The sequence below is a fragment of the Dama dama genome, chromosome 1 (assembly GCF_033118175.1).
Source record: "Dama dama isolate Ldn47 chromosome 1, ASM3311817v1, whole genome shotgun sequence".
NCBI classification, from domain to species: domain Eukaryota; kingdom Metazoa; phylum Chordata; class Mammalia; order Artiodactyla; family Cervidae; genus Dama; species Dama dama.
The window spans coordinates 55,337,073-55,361,884 of NC_083681.1; the positions used below are offsets into that span (position 1 = coordinate 55,337,073).

The 24,812-nt window shown below is 53.4% G+C and overlaps 1 protein-coding gene across 2 annotated transcripts; it reads left to right on the forward strand.

Moving 5' to 3' along the window:
• The first annotated feature begins 365 nt into the window (after nucleotides 1-365).
• Nucleotides 366-14,497, forward strand: TSKU (tsukushi, small leucine rich proteoglycan). 2 transcript variants are annotated; one of them, XM_061150882.1, is made up of 2 exons: nucleotides 366-450; nucleotides 11,994-14,497. In XM_061150882.1, exon 2 carries the CDS (start codon nucleotides 12,001-12,003, stop codon nucleotides 13,066-13,068), a length of 1,068 nt encoding a protein of 355 aa, XP_061006865.1. In that variant the 5' UTR covers nucleotides 366-450; nucleotides 11,994-12,000; the 3' UTR covers nucleotides 13,069-14,497. The 2 variants fall into 2 exon arrangements, with proteins under 2 accessions (XP_061006865.1, XP_061006875.1); XM_061150892.1 differs by lacking the exon at nucleotides 366-450 and adding an exon at nucleotides 3,774-3,902.
• Nucleotides 14,498-24,812: the final 10,315 nt, after the last annotated feature.

The window sequence follows — 24,812 nt, forward strand, 5'->3', positions numbered from 1 at the left end:
CACACACACACACACACACACACTCCAGCGACCTCCAGATGTTCCCGACCGAGCGGCCATCTGCTAAGAAGGCTCAGGCGCTCCGGGGAAGCGGGCAGGGACCCGGGGATGCAGAAAGCTGGGAGCAACGCCTGCTAGAGTGGGCGGGAGCTACATGAGCACTTTTGAGACGCTCCCTAGGGTGGAACCCGGCCTAGGCACGGGCTTTGCCGGCGGGCGGGGGCGCGGAGTGGGGAGCGCGCCGGGAAAGGCCAGCACTTTAGCGACACTCCCTAAGTCGCGGGCTGCCGGCCCTAGCCGCCACTGGGCGCCGGGCGGGCGGGGGAGCGCCCTACGGCGGGCGGGGGCCGGGGGGCGGGCCACGCCGAGCCGAGAAAAGCGCCGGCCGGAGGGCCCGCCGCCGGGCCGCCTGGGTGAGCGTGCCGAGGCGGCTGCGGTGCAGGCTTCCAGGTGGGTGAGGATACCCGGGCAGAGCGGGAGTTCGCGCTGCGGGCGAAGGACCGGAGGCCCCTACCCCAGCCTCGCCGCTCCATCCGGCGGGCGAGCCGCGCTGGAAGCAGGGGCGGGGCCGGGGCCCCTCAACTTTTCCCGGACCCAGGGCGTCGGCAGCGGCCGCCTGACGCCCGGGGCTCGGCCAGAGTGAGGAGCCCGGACCTAGAAGGGGGGCTTCCAGGAGACAAAGGCTGTGACCCAGGGCCGTGGGCGTCGGCCGGCGCCTCTGGGGTCTTTGTGCGGACACGTGCGTTTGTGGGTCTTTGTGAATTTGGTCCGGGGACATGCATCTGCCCGTGCCTTTGTGTGTCCGTGATTTGGGGAAGGGGGCAAGGACCCGGGATGGGGGCCCGCGTTTGGTTGTGGGTGTGGGTGGGCGCATCGTTGTGTCCGCGTACGTGGTCTGTGCCTGTCGACGTGTCTGGGTTGGGTGTCCGCGGAGTCTGTGCGCGCAGAGAGCCAGACACCGCCCCAGCTCCTCGCTCCCCTGCAGTCCACCCGGGCCGACTTCGCTTCAAACTTTTCTCCGCCTTCCTCCTCCCAGCTGCATCCCGGGCCGGGGGGCGGGAGGGCGCTGGCATTCCTTCCTTCCTTCACCTCAGGGGTCTTTAGAGCCGAGAGGGGATGGAATAGGATGGGTGGGTGGGGGGATCGGCAGCGCCTGAAGACTGACCCGAGCCAAGGCTGGGCAGAGCGTGCCGGACCCCAGGCGAAGCGGCTGGGAGAAGAGAGGTAAGCAGCGGATCCTGGCCCCCTACTTGGGGGCTGAAGAGAGGAGAGGAACGGGCACTTGGTGTGGCCCGCCCCACGCTTCTCGGAGAGAGTGTATGTGACCGAGAGAAACTTGTCTGGCGGAGAGGCCAGCCCCTGGGGCCCCCCAACCCCCTTCTCCCGCTCCTTGGCTTTGAGATCCGCAATCGGTTTGCATCCCGCCCCTGGGGTGAGGGGGTTGAACCCTCCAATCCCAAAGGTGAGAAGGTGATGACGGTTCCCGGGACCTCCAGCTGGGCTGCTGGCAGTAGGAACCTTGCACGCTCTAGTTTCGAATGGGACATCCACTGGCCCACAGTATGGCACTAGGCAAGTTGCTTAACCTCTCTGAGCCGCAGTCACCCTGTCCTGGATGGGGTGAGAACTCCCTCGCGGGGCAGAGCCTGCGGTGGGGATAAGCAGCGCAGCCAGGGACGGCCAGAGTGCAATGCCCACCCACACTTGCCTGGCAGAGGAGGTGAGTCAGGAGCTTCTGATCCTCCCTGTCTACTCTACCCTTCGATAAGTCCAGACTTGCAGAGTTCAGGTCTGATCTGAGAGGGAGGGCTCAGACTGCCGGGAGCCTGCTTTTTGATCCTGGGTGGCAAAGATAAACCTAACAATCCCCCTCCCTCCCCCACCCCTTGCCAGTCTTTAACCTAGAATTTTGCTAGGTCCTGCAGATGTGAAGCGTGGGTGCAAGCCACTCACCTTGGAAGGAAGCAACTGTGGGCACTTTCCTTTCCCTCTTTGAGCCTCAGTTTCCCTGCTGGAAAAGGGGTTGCTGATAGCCTCTTTCTTGCCTTCCTATTGTGGCTGACTGGTTGAGACCCTAGAACCTGGAGACACTTTGATATTTAACACTTCCCTTCTGACTTGGCACTAATTTACTCTTTTGAAGAGGGAGGGGGGAGATGGCTGTGAAGTTACGTAGAGATTAAGGCCTTCCTGGAGTCCCTGGAAGAGTCAGGAAGGCTGAAAAGCAGCAAAATGGGGAAGTGGGGGGAATACACTGGGGAAGGAGGCAGAAAGTGTCTCCCCTCCTAGGGAACTGCACTGCATGACTCGTGTGTGCTGAAACAGCACGGGGATGGTCAGCATTGTGGACTGCCAGATGCAAGATTGGGGAGGAAGGGATGGAATTCAACCTGAGGCTGGGAGGGACTGCAGGGGCCACAGATAAGAATGCCAGATCTAGGAGCGGAGGTCTAGGCAGTGGAGAGCTGCTGGAGGGTTTTTTAAGCTGGCATGATAGGGTGGGGTTGGTAATTCTAAGAAAGAGTCCTCTGGCTCGTGGGTGGTGCTGGAGCCTGGGAAGCCAGTCTGGAGGCTTGAGTGCTCCAGCCTTTTAGAGTCAGAAGGAGATTTTCATTCACTTCATTGCTTCCTAGCTCTGTGACCTTGGGCAAGTGACTCTATCTCTCTGATTCTCAGTCTCCTCATCTTTCAAATGAGGATGGTAATTCTGGTCTCACTGACTGTTACGGATGTTAAATAGGATGACAAACTACCTGTGCTAATAAAATGAGAAGAGGTTTGTGGCCTGTATTACATTGTGCAGACATCTGTTGAACTGCTAACAGTACAAGGCAGAGCCAGTATCTACTATGGGTCCTAAACCTTAGTTCACCACCTGACAAAAGCCCTAAGTAACCTGCAAGCTTGGACCAACTGGTACCCTCTCCTAGCAGAGGGAAGCTTTTTGCCCAGGACATTTCTCCCATCTGGCTTATCCACTTCACACGGCCAGGTCCACGCAGGAGAGGAGCTGGACCGTCAGATTTGGAGATGGCCACACATCACAAAGTGTGTTGAACCTTGACAAGGGGTGGCCCAGTAGAAGAGTGACCTTTACTGGATGAAGGGCGAGTTAGACTGGGAAGACCTCACAGAGGAGGTGACTTTTGAATCAAATGAGTGAGAATTTGCATGGAGGACAAAGAAAAGGGTGTCTCTGTCGTCTTCACTGAAGGGGACAGCCTGTGCAAAGATGTGGGGCCCAAGGAGAAAGACAGGCCCCTGGATGGGCAAGCTGTCTTGGCAGGAGAGGTTTTAAAGCAGGAGCAGTGATGCGGTCCTGGTCTGTCTAGATGGCACGCTGGTGCCCAGCAAGGCCGGCAGTTGGAGGCAGAGGGCCAGGAATGAGGCTGTTGTAGCAGTCCTGACCAGGAGGCCTCTTGAACCTGACCTGGGTAAGGCCAAGGGGAGAGGGAGGGGAAGACAGCCACCCACCCAGGGGTAGCTGCTGAGTCTTACCTGTTCTCATTCTGTCACCGGTGACACAGCTGCTTCAGCCTCCTTCAGCCTCTGTGATATTTCCACACTCCCTTATCAGCTCGCTGGCAGAGGACTTGTAGCCCGAGTGAAGCCCTGCAGGGTGCACTGAGAATCCAGGAAGAATCCATGTTGAAGTCTCCTCTATCCTCTGCCCCTACCTTGCTTTCAGATCTGTTGGTGTCACTGCTCCTTTTTCTTACCTGGTCTCTGAAATCACCCGCCGGTCAGGGGGTGGGGCAGGAACCCACATGCAATGAGCACCAGTGTGTGCCAGGCCTGGAGCGAAGCCTCCCCTTTACCTCATAATCATCGGTGACCTTGTGGGAACAGCACCAGGCTTCTCAGCAGGTTGCAGATGAAGACACACACAGGCCTCCTAGCAGGTGAGGTTCGGTGGGGTGGAGCCCAGTGCGCCTGACTGCAAAAGCCACTTCCTCTGCCCCATACTGCCTGCCCATGTGTCTACACATGCCTCAGACCAAAGGGAACTTGCCAAGCTTCAGAATGGAGAAAATAGTATTGGGAGCCTTGTCCATTTCTCTGTAGATTATCCTCCAGGGATGACGTCATGGAGGAGCGTAGGCACCGGGTGTCAGAACACCTGGACCCTGAATCCAGCCTCTGACCTCACTGGCTCTGTGACTCTGGGCAGATCACCGAACCTCTCTGGGTCTCTAGGCAGGTGTACAACAGATACCATGCCATCCAACCTGCTGATCTTGTAGGGTGACTGAGCAGATGAGAGTTGAGGAGGCAGTGGAAAGACTGAGAGTTGTCCTTTGGTGAGGCGGCATTATTCTAAGTGCCTGGTATATCTTCATATAATACCTGCTCTGTGCCAGGCCTAGCAATCAGCTTCCAAGACCAAAAAGTGAATCTAACCCCATGCCTGCCCACAGGAGCACTGATAGGTAAATGTAATTATAGTCCAGCACGATCCACATGTGCCTATTTGTAAGTTGAGGCACAGCCGTATAAGGAGCATTGGATTTGGTTTGAGACCGGTTCCTGTTCTGCCCCACTCAATGTCAGTCTTGTCTTGCAGAACAGGGACAGTAGTCCCCATGGTCAAGGGTGGTGGGGAGGCAGAAACGAGCCACTGCTGTGGAAGTGCATGGCGAGCTGATGTGTTTGCACAGATGTGTGGCATTAGTGCCTCTGTTGCGAGAGCCAACCCTCAAGGCTCCGGGAGTTTGGCCCTAGACATTCTTTTTGCCTTGCGTTCCCAAAACTGACTTACGTGGTTGAGGGCCAGGATACTGATGGAATTTCCACCTGGGGATTTCATTGGCGTCAGCTTGCGTGAGCTCACGATGAATGTAAGCAGGGTGGGACGTGACTCAGCACTGAACAGCCAGTGGGGACAAAACCCATCTTGGGTGGGTGCTCGGCCCCCTGCCCAGCTCAGCCCTTCACCAGGGGCTCCCCCTTGAAGATGTGGTGAGGAGCTGGCAAATCTGTGGGCCAGAGATGCTGGAGTGCAGGTGACTAGGACCAGGAGGACACGAGCTGGAACCCTAGCCCCAGAGAGGCCTCAGAGGAGAAAGGAGAGGGGGGCCTTGCCAGCAGACACCAGCACGGTGACCAGAGGCTGTTAGCACAAGTAGTCAGAGACCCGCCGGGTGCCTGGCACCTCTTTAGGGTAACTGGGTGGGGAGGAAAAGAACAACAAATAACATGGTCATGGCCTTCAGAAAGCTTAATAAATCATCACCGTCCTTGTCTACTATGCATTCAGCACTCAGCTTGTAGCAGTGAAAGGTTGTTGCTGAACGAAAAGACGCCGGGATTCTTGGCCTCCAGAGGAGAAGAATTCAATCCGGGGCAAGAGACGAGGCTGGATCGCTCAGAGCTTTTGTGTAATAAAGTTTTATTAAAGTATAAGAGATAGAGAAAGTTTCTGACATAGGCATCAGAAGGGGGCAGAAAGAGTACCCCCCCTGCTAGTCTTCAGCTGGATGTTATATAGTCACTAGCAGTCTGTTAATGAAAAGAAAGGAATGTCTTAAAACTCAGAATGGCACCAGGCCCCTCATCCATAAGATGCATTTTGGGATAATCTTGGCACCAGACATTCATCCGGGGCCAGGGCCATAAAACGATTGACTTGAATCTTGTGGAAGGGCAGATTACCATATAAATAGTTTTGTTTACATAGATTAGGGGAACAATATCTGAGTATAACATACTGGTTTGTCAAGAAGATTCTGAGCCATTAGGCGGAACCACTTGAAGACAGAGTCTGGGGTAAATGCATAGGACATTAACACAGTTTAAGACAAACATTTCCATAAGAAAAATGCATTTTTCCATAAGAAAAATGTCAAGTTTTGAGAAGGGTTAACTTCAAGTGAAACCAGGTGTCATTATGGCAACACAGTATTTTAAGAGAAACCTCCTTTTAAATTTGTATAGAGAATGAAAAAAATATTACTAGTTTGTTTCCTCCTGCCACTTAAGAGAGATAAAAATGTCTGACACTTGCAGCCTATTTCCTCCATTTGGAGACCCCTGGCCTTCCTGCCTGTTACCCTCTCAGCAGTTGCACCAAATGTTTCACTCGCTGTCCCCTAACGCTTCCACCAACCCTGTGTTGTCACCCGTGTTGGGGACACTGAGCCTCAGCAAGGTTGAGACGTGCCTGAGGCCAGTAGGTACAGAGCTGAATTCACAGCTAGGTCTGTGTCCCGCGGTTGACTCTTAATTTCTGGGCCCTCCATTCATCCAGCAAGGTTGCCATGCCTGCCAGGCCTGGCTCTGGGCCCAGGTGGGGGAAGGGACAAACAGGTGAAGAAGGCAGGGTCACCGCCCCTTGATGCTCACACTTCAAGTCAGGAAACGGGCAGGTCAATAAAGGCAGAGAATTGACCTAGTGTGCGTCTGAAGGTGTGTTGACAGGACGGAGCGAGAGGCCCCGGGAAGCCAGGCAAGGAGGGGGAGTGGCCCAGGGGCCTGAGTGGACAGAACGGGCTTTGTTCTGCTGGCAGGGCTGGGGCAGGCCTGGGGACGCGGCTGTCCTGGCACTAGTGGGGAGCATCCAAACCCAGGTCCCAGGCCCTGCCATGCCGTTTCCTTGCCATCACTGTCCCTCTCTGGGCCTCGGTTACCCGTGATCTCGGAGGGGCCTTCCAGCTCTTCCAGCCCTGGAATTCTCTTGAGTTTGGGGAAGTGTGCGCTAAGGCTGAGACTTGTTCCGAGGCCACCACCATAGGTTCAAATCAAGACGGGACTTTCAACCAAAGGAGGGAGGACCATGGGGGCAGATCTGCACAGAGGTGCAGATACCTGTGTGCCAGAGAGAACTTGGTTTCTATAGGTAAAGCAGAAGTCAGGAGGTTTCCAAGAAGGGGCATGATCTAGCCAAAGCTGTTGAGAGGCTCTCCTAGACTTGCCTGGGGGCCTTCTTAGGGTCCCACCACTGACTCTGTAGCTTTCCTTAGAGTTTGGATGGACCTAACAAGGAATCGCTCATGGCCCCTGCCCAGCAAACCTCATGCCGTATCCCCCAGATTGAGGGTGGGTACTGTTACTAAGCCTTTGTCCGGCTGCCCGTATGTTCTGTAACCTTGGCTGATCAGTAGAATGACTTTGATCTGCAGGTTGGGGTTTGGAGAGTAAGTGAAGTATCCTCTCTTGGCCTTCCATGGTGAATACTTGCCTTTGCCTTTCTTCTGAGTGTAGATCACAGGGTCTTGAGAGAAGGAAGGAGGCAGAGTCAGTTCTAGCTCCAAGAAAGAAAGAAAACTCTGAAGTTCACACCGTTAGTAGCAGGGCTGGGACTAGAGTCCTGGTCTCTTGGATCTAAGGCAGGTGCTAGTGATCTTGGTATGAGTTGGTCTCCTGTCCCCATTGCTGGTTTGTAAGCCTCATGGGACAGAGGCCCTGGGATCTCCTGCCCTGACCCCAGCATGCACCTCCCAGGGCCTAACAGACTGCTTTGCCCTCAGCAATTTAGTGCTGTGGTTGATTAATTGTGTCTGCCGTGGATGTGGGTAGAGGTGGAATGAAAAGGCATTGCCTTTCAATTATATGGCTTCCACCCCCTTGGGGCCTCATTTGTCTATAGGGATGTTGGTCTTCTGAGTCTCACCTTCACAGCTGTCTTCTCTGAGGCTGATGGAACCATCATTAGTATCCCAGATTCACAGCTTAAGGAACTGGTCCAGAGAGGTCAAGTGACTTGCTCAGTTCACACTGCACATTGATGTCGAGAGTCTTCTCACTGTGTGCAGGCCTATCCTCTCCATGGAGCTGAGTCTAGCGGTTTTTGTGAAGAGGAACTCACATTAGTCATCCCTTCCCAGACCCAGCAGCCCTGTCGAGAAACAGCATAGCTTGGCTTCCCAGGAAGAACTGCTTTCCTGGAGGGCAGTAATATACCTTTGTCATGTTTGATAGTGTCTGTTGGAGGGAGAGAAATCCCCACCCCACCCACTACCTGTCTGGAGGAGGGCAGGGGAGGCCCCACTGTACCCTCCCCCTGTGCGGGGAAACATGCTTAGGTGCCTTCCCCCCGCCAGTGTGTTTCATCCTCATGACAGACCTGTGAGATGGCTGTTAACACCTGTATTTGACAGATGAGGAGACTGAGGCTTGGAGATTGTGGCTAGCCGAGGTCAGAGAAAGAGATGGCCATGAGACAGTCCTATGAGTCTTCATTACTCAGTCCGTTTTATAAGAGAGGAAATAAGAAGGGGAAAAGGAGATTAAGACATGGTGAAACCCAAAGTTCGGCCATCTAAAGGAAGACCATTACCAGGCTGACAGATTTTCTTCTAGACTTTCTAAAATTATGATTTAGGTTGGGTTTTTTTAAATGTATAATTTTCTTAGCATGCAATTTACCCTCATGATCCTTAGCATTATGGCATCAGCCCCCTCCCACATGAGGTTGCAGACTCTTCTGAGCACTATTTTTATTGACTCCATAAGATCCCTGGGAGAGTTCCACAGGCATCTTGAGGGGACTGGGAAGCGCTGGGCCTGGAGTCAGAAGATCAGAGCCTGAGCATCAGCTGCCATCACCTCACTGGGGACCCAGAGACAAGATGAGAGACCTCGGCTTCCTCATCTAGAAAGCGAGGGATTGCACGCCCTGCTCTGTAGCCCTCACAAGCTCAAATAAGCAAAGGTCTTTTGGAAAATATCAAGGGCTGTGCCCTTGGTAGGGGTTTTCCTTATCTTCCCTCAGTTTCCTCCTGGGAAACTTCTGCCCTGCCTTTGGCTGCTGGGCCTTTTGCTCCAAGCAGCGAAGCCAGGCCCCAGCATCTCTGAGTCACTCACACGAATGCACCCCTCCTTGTGTTACCCAAAAGGGGACATGGCCTCTGAGCAGAGCAGGGGCACCAACGCTCAAAGACCACTAGCCCACATCTCTACTCTTGCCCCCTTCTGGCTCCAAAGTTGAGAAACCTTCCAGAAATTTCTCTCTTCATTTTTCCTTCTCCCAGCCTCCTGGGACAACCCTGAGAGACCTCTGGGCTCTGCTGTGACCTCAAGAACACACAAGAGCCACTGAGTGTTAGGAAGCTGGGCACTGACGGTCACAGCAGCTGACAGTAGCCGGAGCCTGGCCCTGGGACCCTGGACGCTTAGCTCTTCTTTTCCCAGCAACACACAGAAGTGCATGTTCCACCTGAACCTAGCCAGTTACAAGGTGACAAAGGCCTGAGTTCGTGTGCTGGCCTCTGGCACCTTCCTTTGCCATCCTCAGTTTCCTCCACTGTAACCTGGATATAAGACTGATGACCTCCTGGAGTGACCAAGGATGGCGTAAGGGGACATGTGACTGGCACTTAGGACAGGCTCAGTCACTGTCAGCACTTTCCGCTCAATGTCCCGGCCTGGCCCAGCACAGGGGCCCATGGGGAGGTGTCCACAGTGCAGGGCTGAGCAGGGACCTTGTCTGGGGTGTCCTGGGAGCATCACAAGCAGTGTTCCGGGCGGGTCTCCATCCACACTCCTGCTCCTCTGAGGGCCAGTGATGACCACCCAGCACACGTGCACGGCGCTTCACAGTTTGCATGCGCTGTGTGTGACTTGCATCAGTGTGTATGAGGCAGGCAGGAATTACTGCCTTGTGGTACAGAGGACAAAGCTGAGGGCTGGAGAGGCCCCCCGTCAGGGGGAGGGAAGGGGCGCGCTGAGCTGAGTTACATAAGCAGGAGCTCATGAGGGGCTGTTTGGCACTTGAGAGGCACATTGTATAATCACCTCTGGGAACGAAGGGTAATCTTAGGCCTTTTTGTGTGCTTTTGGTGTTTGTTTAAACCCCAGGAAGGGGTGGGTATGAGCAGATCAGCTTAGCAGGGAAGGTAAGGCCCTAGGTAGTAATGAACTCCTGCTGTGAGAAGCTCACCCCGGGCAACAAAAGGGGTGTGAAGCAACTTAATATTTTCCTTTGGTTCCAGACATTGGAACACTCTGCCCAGCCTCAATTGGGACCGAGCCCAGGATGCACCTGGGCTGGGTTTAATCCTCAAATTGGGCTCTACAAAAGAAAGGGGTGGGGTGGGAGAGGAGGGGCCTGCAGAGGGAGGCCGGGGAGAAGAGCCCAAGTGCAGATCAAGTGGCTGCCCCTTTAAAGTTTCATGTGGAACTGGTAATGCAATCCCGCTGCTCCTCTCTATCCACCCTCCCCTCCAGTCCACCCCTCCCTAAAGGCCAGGGGGAGGAAGGTGGGGGGACGATGGGGCAGGGGTGCAGAGCGGGGAGCTGAGCCACTCCAGCTGAAGGATATGCTGGCGTGAGGTTTCGTGTCTTCTATCTCCGGGCTGAGTAGCTGCTCTTCTAGGGGGAGAGGGTGACCACAGACTGTCCAGTTAGAGGCTTTCTTTCACTGCTCAGCCCCCTCTCTCATCCTCCAGGGAGCTCCAGATGTGTGTGGGGATGAGTGTGGAAGGTGAGAGTGTACAGGTAGTGCTTGGCGTCAATGGCAGCTGCTGTTAGTTATCCAGGGAGGGACTGAAGCCAGGGGAGGGGCAGTGGCTTGCACTGTAGCCCTTGTCGGTGGGAAGAGCCTCTCTTGGATCGCATCTCTCCTGCCAGTCCTGAAGGCAGCAGAGGAAAGTAGAATTAGGACTGAGCAGGCCTGGGTTCTAATCCTGCCCTGCTTTTTACGTACGGGTTTTGGGTAAAACCCTTTTTGTCTCTGAGCCTCTATTTATCTGTATAATGGGGGACACAGCCCAGCTGCCTGCTGTGGGTTAAAGGAAGGGCCAGAAAAGTGTAATCACTAACAGCTTGGGGGTCAAGGCAGGCAAGGGGAAGGGACTCGGCAGAGTGGTCCCCAGGGCCCATCTAGAAGTCTAGATGCAGGGTCCCCGGTTGGAATGAAGGATCCTGCCCCTAGAGGCCAGGCCAGGGAAGAGGGCTTATGCCTGTGGACCCAGCCTTCGTTACCCACAAAAAGATGAGGAGGGGACAGCCGCTGCAGGCCCCCCTTGCAGGAGAGGCCTCGGTCTGGGAAGCCGGAGCAGGGGTCTCAGGCACAGCTCAGCCAAGTGTCAACCACGACAGTGAGCCATGTCCCTCTGAGAGCCGTTCAGTTCCGCTCCGCTCACGTGTGGCCGTGCATGGCTTTCTGAACCTAAGTCTCAGTTCCCTCTTCGTGAAGTGCCGACAAGATCGCTGCCGTGCAGCTTCTGCGGCTGTGAGGGTTGAGTGAGACCGTGCAGGGCGCCAGCTAGCCCAGCACCGAGCCCACAGCACGTGCTCAGCAGAGGTGAGGGGAGCACCCAGACCTCTAAGCTGGGACCCCTCTCCAGTAGCACCTGGGGGGAGACCAGCCCATGGAGCCTAGGTCCTCCGAGCTGGAGAGGCCAGCCAAAGACACATCTTGTCCAGTGCGTTTCCAGCTGGGTTCCTTCACATCCCACGGCAGGACAGTGAACAGACATGGCAGACTCAGGCTCCCCGCTTTATGTCAACCAGAACAGGCCCACTGTCACCTGCCAATCTTATTCAAGAAAGGGTTCACATACTTATAGTTTAAAACCCAGCCATCTAGCCTAACTCACCATATCATACAGATGGGGAGACTGAGGCCAGAGAGGAACAGGGACTAGAAATTATTTGAGGAAGGGGTATTCAGGGAAAGCCTCTAGGGGCACTGATGGGCAAGTGGCAATTTTCAGCTGTGCCTACACACGTTGGTCGGTGTCTTCCAGGGTGGGCGAGAACCATCTGGAATGGGGTGCGTGCGTGCGTGCCTACTTAGTCGGTTCAGTTGTGTCCGACTCCTTGTGACCCTTTGGACTGTAACCCTCCAGGCTCCTCTGTCCATGGGATTCTCCAGGCAAGAATAGTGGAGTTGGTTGCCATTCCCTTCTCCAGGGGATTCCCCACCCAGGGATCGAAACTGCATCTCTTACATCTCCTGCCTTGGCAGGCGGGTTCTTTACCACTAATGCTACCTGGGAAACTGCTGGAACGGGGTACCCACTGCCACCCCTCACCTGTGGCTCTCTTTCTAGCCCCACCATGCCGTGGCCCCTGCTGCTGCTGCTGCTGCTGGCCACGAGCAGGGCCCAGACCACCCGGCCCTGCTTCCCCGGATGCCAGTGCGAGGTGGAGACCTTCGGCCTCTTTGACAGCTTCAGCCTGACACGGGTGGACTGCAGCGGCCTGGGCCCCCACATCGTGCCTGTGCCCATCCCCCTGGACACAGCCCACCTGGACCTGTCCTCAAATCGGCTGGAGACAGTGAACGAGTCCGTGTTGGCAGGGCCGGGCTACACCACGCTGTCCGGCCTGGATCTCAGCCACAACCTGCTCACCAGCCTCTCGCCCACGGCCTTCTCCCGCCTCCGCTACCTGGAGTCGCTCGACCTCAGCCACAACGGCCTGGCCGCCCTGCCTGCTGAGAGCTTCACCAGCTCGCCCCTGAGCGACGTGAACCTGAGCCACAACCGGCTCCGCGAGGTCTCCGTGTCCGCCTTCGCCACCCACAGCCAGGGCAGGGCGCTGCACGTGGACCTCTCCCACAACCTCCTCCACCGCCTGCTGCCCCATTCCTCAAGGACTGGCCGGCCGGCGCCCACCATTCAGAGCCTCAACCTGGCCTGGAACCGGCTCCGCACCGTGCCCGACCTCCGGGGCCTGCCCCTGCGCTACCTGAGCCTGGACGGGAACCCGCTGGCAGCCATCGGCCCCGGCGCCTTTGAGGGGCTGGCGGGCCTCACTCACCTGTCGCTGGGCAGCCTGCAGGGTCTCCCCCAGCTGGCGCCCCACGGCTTCCACGAGCTGCAGGGCCTGCAGGTCCTGGACTTGTCCAGCAACCCCAGGCTCCAGTGGGCGGGACCTGAGGTGTTCTCGGGCCTGGGCTCCCTGCAGGAGCTGGACCTGTCGGGCACGGGCCTGGTGCCCCTGCCCGAGAAGCTGCTCGTCCACCTCCCCGCACTGCAGAGCATCAGCGTGGGCCAGGGCGTGCAGTGCCGGCGCCTGGTGCGGGAGGGCACCTACCCACGGCAGCCAGGCTTCACCCCCAAGGTGGCCCTGCACTGCATAGACACCCAGGAGTTAGCCGCCAGGGGCTCCAATACCTTGTGACGAACGGTGCGGCCTGGGGCCGTGTAACAGACTGTGCCCTGGGTTTCCTCAGGTCCTGGGTAATTTATATTTTAATGTGCCAGTGCCCACAGGGACTCTTCATTCCTGTGTGGCAGCATCATTGAAAGAGAGACTTTGAACCTGGGACCCACACCCAGGAGCAAAGTCTTGCGCCTTTGTCTATGTTGCTCCCCAGACCATAAGCCAAGGGTCTTCGATGCCAAACCAGACAGCAGTCCCCTGCTGTCCTTCCCCACTTGTCCCCAAAGTGCCTTCCCTGAGGCCTGGACCAACCTGACCCTGTGACAGGAGGGAGGCGGGAGGGAGGTCCAGCCACTCGGACATGGGTTTCTTCTGTGACATAAATCTCTCTTTGTTCTGGCCACGTGAGGCCTACCTCATTCTTTTTTCTTCCCCTAGAACTCTGGATAGGACTTCAGTTGTAGAAAGGATGGGAGAAAAGCATCAAGCCCACTTCCTCATGTGACAGATGGGGAAACTGAGGCCTAGAGAAGGAAAAACGGTGTTCAGAGGTCTTACAGTGGCAGAAGCATGAGTGAACTCAGTGTCCCACATGCCTGCCCAAAGGGCCTGGTTGCACTTTTCTCTCTTCTCTAAATCATGCCCTCCCTCTCCCCTTCCTGGGCTCCCCCTTGCTTCCAAGACTCACATCCTCCCATTTGTACCCTTTCCCTGTCATCCCCAGGAGGACAGGCCAGGGCCTTGAGGCTGGCACTCTGGGCCTGGTAACTGGCTGCGGCTCAGGCTAAGTCAGTTCACCCCAGAGGCCCTGGAAGCCTCAGGGGTGCCAGTCCCAGCCCTGCCAGTTTCCCACTCAGGAGGCGTCCCCCAGCGTCCAGAATGGAAATGCGCTCCTTGACCCCTGAGGTCCTGCCTCTAGCTGGTTCCCCAGGAGTTGATGCTATCCTGGAGCCCCACCAGCTCCGAGGGGCCTCCTGCAGTCAGCCCCTACTGGCCTTGTGCCCGACAGCCCAGCTCATCCTACTGCGAATGCAGCCAAGGAGGCAGGGTATCCCCCACCCATGTTTATGCTTCCCCACCAGGGTGGCATCTCAGCTTCCCAGCCCTGGGCTCTTTCCTTAGTATCAGTTTTATAAAAGTTGTTGCCTTTTTAATGGACTGTCACTTACCACCACCACCCCCCCCCCCCCCAATCCAGGTCCCTGCTGGCAGGGGATTGGAAATATGTCATTTGTAGAAGAAAGAAGACATTGCATATGTTCACTTTTGTAACATTGCGTCCTGGGGATGAGCTGGGAGAGGAGGCGTTGGGTAGAAGCCAGCCATACATCGCCCTGCGGGCATCCATGGGGCCGGTCCCTTAGAGAAGCCCACAGGACAATGAGAGCTCTGTCCTCCCCCAGCAGCCCCACCCAACACCTTGGTTTAATAAACACTACAAAGAGTCTCCCTCTTGCCATCATTTGACCAGCATCCATTGACATTCCCCAGTCGGGTCTCTGGGGCCACAAGGATGAATCAAGACCAGCTTTTTCCCTCTGAAAAGCCCAATAACCTCCTAGGATTAGGGGAGTGAGGGAGGGAGTTCCTTGGGGTGGAACCTTTCAGTGCAACTCACACTCTGTCGACCTTCCTTACCTCCTCTCTCCCTGCCTCCCCAGCTCCAGCTGTCAGGCCCTTGCATGCCTCTGCCTTTGCTCAGACTGTTACTCTGGGACCTGGCCCTTGCCCCCAGCCCAGCTTCTCTGTTCCTTCCTGGCCTCATAGACCCAGTTTCTGCCTCATCTCCTTAGAAGCTTTCCCCCAGGTCTCCACCACCCCTCCCGCCCCCGCCATCTCCCTCTAAGCTCCAGTAGGACTGTGTTCCTTCTTGGCATCTGAATGCTGTGGTACCCTCTCCTGTTCACACACTTCCTGTGACAGGGAACCCACTTCCAGCTCATCTGAATGGCTCTGCTGTCAGCGAGTTCTTCCTTCTAACTGGCCAAGATCTGCAGGGATATATCCATAACCATCACCACCACCACCAAGCTTATCCTGTCTATTCTGTGCCCCCGGACTCAAGTTCCTGGGGTGGGAGGGGAAAGGACACACAGGGGACACCTGACTAGGAGCCCCACAGGAAGCTGTGCGAGTCCTGTGGTGGGGTTAGGAAGGCTTCCTGGAGGAGGCTCATCCATGGAGTCAAGAAGGACAAGCGGACTTGGACAGAGGGGGCTGGCACTTAGGAAGGGCCATCGGTGAGCAATGGCACAGGTTCCCAGGACATTCACGCTATGTGTGTGGTTGGGGTGCTTGCCCATCACGTGGCTTAAGCCCCCCAGGACTTGGAGTCTCTGAGCTAGAGGCTGGCCACCACCAAAATGGAAAAGGTCTGCAGCAAGGGGGACAGGAAGGGGTCAGAGGGAGACCTCAGCCTTCACAGTCCTCAGATTGGTACTTCATCCTCCCACATTCCTTGGGACAGGAGAGATCTCAAATATAGGGGTGGAGGGAGGGATCCCTAAGACTTTCATCCAGTGGGTCTTAAAAGCCCCATTTGAAGAAAGCGTCTTTGGGAGAGGGCTATGGAACATGGGTGTGTGTGTGTGGGGTGGGGGGTGGGGGTCTTAAAATTAATGGCGCTGAAATCTGGGGACAGGTAGCTGGGGCTCTTGCAAGTCACCTGGCCCTGAGCTGCAGCTTCCACATCTGCAAAACGGGGCGGGGAGGGAAGCGCCAGCAGGAGGCTGAGCTCCTCCTTCGCAGTAGGGCATCACCTTGCACACCTCCTGCGCCTGCGTGGTCTCACAGAACCAGGCGTTCCGGCGGCCCCTCCGGAGGCTCTCAGCCCGCAGCGCCACCTCGTGGTCGCGCATGGCCAGACACCCCAGATCAGAGGGGTCGCCAGGCAAGGCGTAGAGCCGCTGGAGGCCAAAGTGGACCAGTGCAGTTTGCCTAGTCATCCCTACCGCCTTCATCCCGCCACACTCCGCCCTCTTGGAATCCTGGGGCAGAGAACGAGGTCATTGGACTCTTACAGAGTCACAGAGATTAGTGCAAACATTCTGTTTTGGAGTTCCCAGAAAAGGGTTAAGATTGTGTGTGATTTCGGCCAAGTCACTTTTGTTCTCTGAGCCTGGAAAATGGGGATGAAAATATCTCCCTGCACAGGATTGTATGACGAGGAAAGGAAGTAACATTTGTAAAGAATCGGGTACAGACTCCAGAGATGCTTGTTTTCTCACTCATTCAATCCTGGAATCATGAGTTAGATTGTAGAACCATGTGGTCGTAGACTCATATTTTGACGTCTGATTCAGAACTGAAGGATTTCATAAAGCTTTAGGATGGTAGACCTGCAGAGCCATAGTGTGGTCCATGGGATCTTCGCTCTGTGCACCTAGGCAGAATAGACCTTTAACACACATGTCAGCTGAGTTTTAGAGATGGGGAAACAGCTGAGCAGTTTGTCATCACAGCACAGGCCAGGTCACAAACATTTCACTGCACTTCATTAATAATTCAGTTGTGATTTACTGGCACGTGTCCATGCAATCCTTTCCTCCCCATAACTGCCCTGGGCATTACTGTCACCATACACAGCTGAGGAAGCTTCATCTGTCAGGTGGCGAGTCTGGCATTCCTGGCTGTCCTACCTCAGCTTCCAGGTCAACTGTGCAGGTCACACATGTCAGAAAGGGCAGAGGTGCTCTGAGAAACCAATAAACACTAGGACTCCGTTTATTTTTCTGCTGGAAGGAAAAGATGGGGTGGAATTATGCAACTCTAAGTATCTCCAATCAGACCATGGACTCTAGAGCATGAAAATGTGAGTCACTCTGTTATGTCCAACTCTTTGCGACCCCATGGACTGTAGGCCACCAGCCTCCTATGTCCATGGGATTCTCTAGGCAAGAATACTGGAGTGGGTAGCCATGCTTTTCAGGGAATCTTCCAAACCTAGATATTGAACTCGGGTCTCTTGCACTGCAGAGCATGAAAAGCCAAAGATAAAATCCTTCCCCTCCTGGCCCCATTTTACAGATAGAAAATGGAGGCTCAGAGAGGAGCAGCCCAAGGTTACATGACAGGTGACAGGGCCAACTGGCCAGGAGTCTGTGCTTCAGGATTGGCTATATACTTGGTGGAACCTAGGGTAAAATGAAAATGTAGGGTCTTTTGTTCAAAATTATTAAGAATTCAAGATGGCAAGAGCAGAGTCTTAAACCAAGCATGGGGCCCTTCTAAGTTCCCATTGCCCATTGAAGCCAGTCCTGCTGTGCTTAGATCTTGAAAAGCCAGAAATTTCCCTCCATGTGTGTTATCATACCACCCCCTGATTTCCCCAAATTGTCATGACCAAACAGTTGACCTCTCGGAGAGGGTATGGAGATACTATCACCCATCAACTGCCTCCAAACCAGCTCATAGGATGTGTCTCTAGACAAGACTGCCAGGCATGTGGGCAGCAGAGACCTACCTCTGCTTGTACCTAATGTCCATCGAGACTTTAGACGTCATCATAGGTTAACAAAGTTTTGCCCATTGATGCTCAATGTTCCATGACAGCTCATTTCACCAGGGAGCAAATGTCCATTGATAACTGATATTTATCAGCACTAATGTTCATCCACGACAGCCCTCACCAGTGGCTGATATTCACAAAGGGGAAATGTCCACTACTGCCTAATACACACCGTGCCAGTGCGCACAGGCAGCCCGTTGCAATGGTCACTGCTCTTCATGTCAGTACCTCGTGTCGGTCCATAGCTCAACATCTGGCAACAGCAAATAGCCATCTGGTTAAGTCACATGCCCTGTGTTTATTCTCTTTTGTTTATTTAAGTCCCAGTGGTTGTATTTATGGAGATTATTGTGTTTATTGAACTGGGTGGGAAATTCTTCCTGTGTTTACAATGTAATTCCAAAAGCTATTTATTATTTTATTTGGCGTACCCATCAGTCAACATATTCTGAATTAGGAACGCAAACATACATTTATGTTTCTTGATGTATACACATTAGTATATGTAACATGTTTATATATATATAGTTAATAAACATAGGAAAGGTACAGAAGGACAGAAAAAAGAGAAACTGCTTTGAGGACAGAAGTGTCAAGACAAGGAAAATTTTCTAATTAGTTGATTCTTAGAGGCAGCAACTTTTCCAAAACGGAGTTAATAATTAAAGATATTGGCCCCCTTGCTCTGGCAAAGAAGGACACAAAGCCCTTCTTTGGGCTGAAAAAAGCTAAGTTCTCTAATGAAGTTAAGTCAGTGACGCAAGTGTTCCTTAGGGCAGCATAACAAGTGGTTACGGCACAGGCTCTAAAAAGAAGCTGCCTGCGATCAAGGGCAGCTCTGTTACTTACAGCTAAGTGAGCTGGGCCAAGCCACTCAGCTTCTCTCTGTGCCTCAGTTTCCACATTTCCCATATTTCCATAAAATGGAGATACTAGTCACCTCAAAGGGTTGTCATGGGAAATAAGTAAGTCAATGTATGTAGAATACTTAGAATAGTGCCTGGCATATAATAAGTTCCATATAATAAGTGATATGAAATGCAATTGACTGCTGTGCTGAGCCATTATACTTTGGAGTGATTTCTTCCACAGCAGTGAAAGTGAAAGTCGCTCAGTCGTGTCTGACTCTTTGTGACCCCATGGACTATACAGTGCATGGAATTCTCCAGGCCAGAATACTGGAGTGGGTAGCCATTCCCTTCTCCAGGGGATCTTCCCAACCCAGGGATCGAACCCAGGTCTCCCGCATTGCAGGCAGATTCTTTACCACCTGAGCCACCAGGGAAGACCAAGAATATTGGAGTGGGTAACCTATCCCTTCCCTAGGGAATCTTCCCAACCCAGGAATCAAACCAGGGTCTCCTGCTTTGCAGGCAGATTCTTTACCAGCTGAGCTACCAGGGAAGCCCTACATGGCAGTAGATAACCAAAACAAGCAAGTCACAGGCTGGGTTCTCCCCGACACACACACACACCAGCCCCGCGGTCCCTCCTCCACCCCTCTGGCTTCCCTGGTGGAAGAATAGCTAACCTAGTCATGATACCTGAGCAACCGAAGAGGCAAAGACACCAAATGACGAAGCCAGACATCCAGAGCCTCCCTGAGGATGGTCAGTCCATAGGGACCAGGCAGAGAAGCACAGCTGAAAGGAAACACATGTGCCCCATATTTTAAAGTTCATGAGGCCTGCACATGAGCTCAGCATCTCTTGTTATATTTTTGTCTCACAGCCACCCAGCAGGCTTGGCCTGTCTCCCCTCAGCCTTGCACTCCCCTGACAGCCCAGACAAGTGACCTGCAGGTCCCCAGACAGACCTAACTCTCACCCTCATCTCTCCACAGCCCCAGCTGGGAACTGGGAGCATAAACACCTAGACCCACCCCCCTGCAAAGGGACCATCTCCTTCCCTCAGGGCCTTTCCTCCAGACCCAGGGGCTTACAAGCAGGGAACTGAGGAGGCTGGGGCTGGGAAGGACAGCATGGGGTGGGGTCAGGTGAGAGCAGTCTGATGAGAACAGGCAAGAGAGAACCCAGTCTGGAACACAGGGGGCCCTGGGGAAGGTGTAGCTTTTTAGCACTTCCCGCAGACTGTGGACAAAGTCATACTTAGCTCAAGCTTTAAAAATAGTCTCCCCACACACAAACACTGTAATTCTCCTGACTGGCCCCACCTGCCGGTAAAATCTGCGTCTGTGCAGGCACGTAGGGTGTGGGGACCGAGAGGAGTGCTTGGAGGGAGTGTGGTTTGGGTCAGACTCCTCAGGAGTGACTACAGAGAACTTCCCTTCGCCTGCATGTTCTGAAGGAAGATGATGCTTGAGGGAACAGGGGCGGGGGCATGAATGCTCCGTCTTCACATCTGTCAGCCCTATTCCCTCCCCCTTATCCTTCCCCTCTCAGTGTCCCTGCCACCTGCTCTGGGATGCCTCCCTTGACCACCTCTGCCATCCCACTCTAGGTAAGGTTAGGTGCGCCTCCTCCGTGCTCACCTCATCTTCCCTCCAGGGTGACACTCATCACGTTGATTTTCTGTTTATTTTCCCAGCTTCCACTTTACACTGAGGGCAGGAACTGTGCCTACATTTGCTCTCCAAAGGGCCACTAGCACCCAAGCTGGGTGCCTGGCACAGAACTGGTTATCAATGCACATCCAAAAAATAAAAAATAGGTCCATTTTATTGATGGCTGAGTGGAGGCTCAGAGAGGTTAAGGGATTTTTTTCCTAAGGCTGCACAGCAAGTTCAGCAAGAAACCAGCTCTTGAGACTTTCAGTCGTGAAACAGGACCCTCCCTGCCCCTGCTTCCCTCTCCATCCCTCGGGTGGCAGGTGTGTGCACTGATAGGCCTGAACCTCGGGAGTCCACAGTGAGGGTCCACCTCTTCCTCCCCAGCACCCTGACAGGGACCCACCACTGCTCTGACTTCCGCCGGGTGACTAAGTCTGTGCCCTGCTTCACCCACCCCAACAGCAGCCCCACTGGCTATGGGGGGGGCAAGTCCCACCTCTCTGAGCCTGCTTTCCCAGCAGAAACGTGAGTCGGAGATCCGGAGGCTCCTTCTAACTGAGGGTCTGGGAACTCCTAGGAAAGAGACTGAAGAAGGCCAGCTAGCCAGCTTTCTGTGTGGCATCAAGCACAAACCTTCACCAAGCACCAAAAAGGCGCAGAAATCTTGTTTGTTTGTTTTTTCCAAATGTACCAGAGTTTTGAAGTGAAGAGAAAGTCTTTCAGTCGTGTCCTACTCTTTGAGACCCCCATGGACTATAGCCCTCCAGGCTCCTCTGTCTTTGGAATTCTCCAGGCAAGAATACTGGAGTAGTTTGCCATTTCCTTCTCCAGGGGATCTTCATGACCTGGAAGGGGATTGAACCTGGGTCTTCTGCATTGCAGATGGACTCTTTACCAGCTGAGCCACCAGGGAAGGTTCCAGAGTTTTACTTTAGTATCATACATAAGTTTCTAACTTTCACTATATATATTTTGTGTGTGCATGTGATGGTAGTTTTAAAGGTTTAAAAACAAACAAAAAATCCAGAGGATTCTATGCATAATCAGGTCTAGGCAACACTTTAAAGTTTACACAAAACTTCCCTCTCACACCCACACCTCAGTGTCCTCTTCACGACCTTCTGGTGAGGAAAGTCTATCAGGAACCCATTTCACAGGTGAGGAAAATGATGCCCAGAGAGTGGGTGGCAGAACCTGGGACTTGTAGTCAAAAGACCTATTCCAAACTCTCCTCCCACTTCTCCAGAGTGAGTGAACCAGAGTGATTCTGGTTCAAACAAAAAAGAAAGAAAAAGGAAAAAAAAAAAAAAGAATAAGTATAATTACTTGATAGACCTGCCCAAATAGCTTGCTGAGCCCTGGCAGAGAGCTAAATCATTTGGTAGGAAGCCCATTCTCTAGGAGGTGGGAGTGAGAGATGACAGGAATAATAAAACTCGCGGACAAAGGCAACAGGATGCTGAGAGACTGACTCAAACGATTAGAGCAGCCCAGGGGGTGAGCCCCAGGCCTCAGAGCTCAGAATCCGCCCACGCGTACTTTTCAGCCAGCGTTTGTTAGAAGGAAACCACAGTCTTGGCCACAGGACACCCAGAGGTGGACCAAACCCAGCCCCTGGTCCCAGGGGCTCCCTGTCGACCGCAATACAAGATGGCAAGTGACTAAATAGGCGGGGCTAGCATGTGCATTCCCGTCTGACAGAGGGACTAACGGAGGATCCGCCCACCCCTCTGGTCCCGGCCAGAGCTGAGCTGCCGGCCGAGCTCCGGGCTGAGGCCAGGTCTCTGATCGGCCACCAGAGGGCGCTGCCTGGGACTCTCCCCAGCCCTTTCTCCGCGCCTTTTTTCCTGCAGTTGCTGTTGCCCAAGCCTAGGGCGGAATGGGCGTTGGCGGCGTTCCTAGAGGGGAGCCGAGCGCGAACAGCAGAAATTGGAAGGAACAGTGGTTTTCGGCAGTCTGCAAGGACCACTTTCACATCTTTCCCCGGATGAAATAACTTCCAGCCTTGTGTTTTATAGAATTTTAAAACTAACATGTATTCAGATGGGTTTTTTTTTTCCCTTCAATTTAACAATTAGTTGGTGTCTATATTAACTATTTATATAAGAATCCGCCTGCAATGCAGAAGACTACTTGTGATGCAAGAGACCTGAGTTCTGTCTCTGGGTGGGGAAGATCCCCTGGAGAAGGAACTGGCATCCCACTCCAGTATTCTTGCCTGGAGAGTTCCATGGACAGAGGAGCCTGTCGGGCTACAGTGCATGGGGTCTCAAGAGTTGGACACAACTTAGCAACTAAACCAATGCTTATACCTTGACTTATTTTATTCTTACTATACAAAATGGGCTTCCCAGGTGACTCAGTGGTAAAGAACCCACCTGCCAATGCAGGAGACATAAGAGATTCGGGTTCGATCCCTGGGTCAGGAAGATCCCCTGGAGAAGAAAATGGCAACCCACTCCAGTACTCTTGCCTGGAAAATCCCAGGGACAGAGGAGCCTAGTAGGCTACGGTCCATGGGGGTCACAAAGAGTTGGCCACCACTGAGCACACACATACACACATTATGCAGAAAGGTGTTTGACACAGTTGAAAACACTGAAGCTCAAAGAGGTTAAATAATTTACCCAAGGTCACACAGCAGGAAAGTGATGGATTATAGATTTTAAAAGTAAATCTCTCTGATTCTGGAGCCCAGAAATAAGTGCATAGAATGTAAAAGTAGAATACTAGCCTTACATAATCAGGAACAGAGGATCCTAGAGTGTCAGTCTCCTTGGCTCTTTCCTTAACAGAAGCCAAGATGGGCTTGGTGGGGACTTCAGAAGGGACTCTGGGTCCTGCAGGCCAGTGAGCCAACTGCTTTGAGCCAGGCTCCAGTCCAATGCCACTACCTCTAAGCAGGGTCGATCGGAAGCAGCGTCTGGTCACTGCTGCATGATATTTTCCTGGCCAAGGGCAGTTATTCTGGGAGGCTCCTCGGTTTGCATTCTTCCCCTCCTTAGGTAACCTTCTCAAAGCTGCTCAGCCCTGTGGGCATGGATTTGAACCAGGGTCCTCTGACCTTCCTGTCCACGTGGGTCCTCCCTTTCCCTCACAGGGCGCTGCTCAGCACAGGGTAAACACAAAAACGTCTCGTGGGCACTGCTCATGGCAGATGAGGGCATGGCCTAGTCTCTGTCCCAGTCCATGGCTTTTTAATAGGGACTTTAGAGATTTGCTAAAAATATTTGGTTATGTGAGGATTCTCAGACACTAAGGTAGGTCAGCGGGGGAAGGAAATATTTTGCGTCTCAAATCAGGGTGGCAGGGGGAACTTCCCTGGTGGTCCAGTGGCTAAGACTCCACGTTCCCAATGCAGAAGGCCCAGGTTCAATCCCTGGTCAGGGAACCAGATCCCAAATGCCACAACTAAGAGTTGGCATGCCGCAGCTAAAGATTTCATGTGCTGCATCTCAAAGGTCCCACGTGGCACAACTGACGATCGAAGATCCCATGTGCTGCAACTATGAACCAGAGCAGCCAGATAAATCAATTAATAGTTTTAAAAACTCAGGGTGGCAGAGAAAGCTGTGGGCACCTTGCATCCCAGTCTCTCCTGCCACTTTTCTAGTTGCATCACCCCAGCCGAGGCATTTTACCCTCTGAGCTCCAGTTCCCTGGCAGGAAAGTGGTGACCTTAACACTGATTACAGCACATTCACACCACACTCAGAGCCCCATCACATGCCTGACCCACTGAGGGACTTAGGTAGCATCAACTCCTTCCCCCCACTTCCCAAGGCTGAGGTTCAGGGTGAATATCCCCGGACAGGGCCCCACGTCGGTTTTGACTGGTGCCATGTTGAGTAGTTACATCCTATGACTCTCTTCTTCTGTTGTCCTTACACGTTAGGTCTAATCTGGAGAGTGAGGATTGGGTCATTATCTCATTGACTACTCAGATGGGGACACTGATAACACAAATGACACCAATGCAAAGTTTAGCCAGAAATTATGAGGGAAGAGGAACTAAAAGGAACAGTAAAATGAGTAATGCCCTGCAACCTGAACAGCATGTAATATTTCAAAGCCATTGCATGTCCCTGATATGTCTTAATCTTAACAAAAATCTGTGAGGAGCTAGGATGGCATTGTGAGCTCCCTTTACAAAAGAGGAGACCCAGGGTCAGAGAGGAGGGATGGGGTTTGTCCAGGGCCATATATCCAGTGATAGAGAGGAGAGAAAACTCCAGTCCTGGTCCCCCTACCTGGTGAGAACACATACGTAGAAAGACAGGGAAGAAGGCAACAACACGGGAGCACAGAATCCCCTATGTCTGCCTCCCAGGTTGCCTTTAGAAATGAAAGAATTACAAATTAAAGCACAGTGGAGAGCTCATGTGAAGTTTTGGTTTGTTTCCAGGAGGTGGACCCTCCTGGGAGGAAGGAGGTGGCAGGAAGAGTAGGCTGTCTCATGCTGTGCTCGAGAGAGACAGCATATTGGCACCAACTTTGCTGAAGAGCAATTTGGCAGTATGTACCCAATACCCTAAAAACTGCCCTGGTAATGCCATTTTTAAAATGTTCTCAGAAAGCAATCATGGAGAAGTATAAAATTTAGCTACAAGGATATTCATCACCTATTGATAATAGCAAAAGTATTGAAAACAATCTGAAGATTCATCGATAGGGTGGCTGTGTAAGTAACTTATGTCTAAGGATAGAATATTGGCCACTCATTGAAAATTAAGCTGTGCATAGACA

Excerpts from the sequence above, each read along its gene's own strand:
- TSKU (XM_061150882.1), top strand. The coding sequence starts at position 12,001 with ATGCCGTGGCCCCTGCTGCTGCTGCTGCTGCTGGCCACGAGCAGGGCC.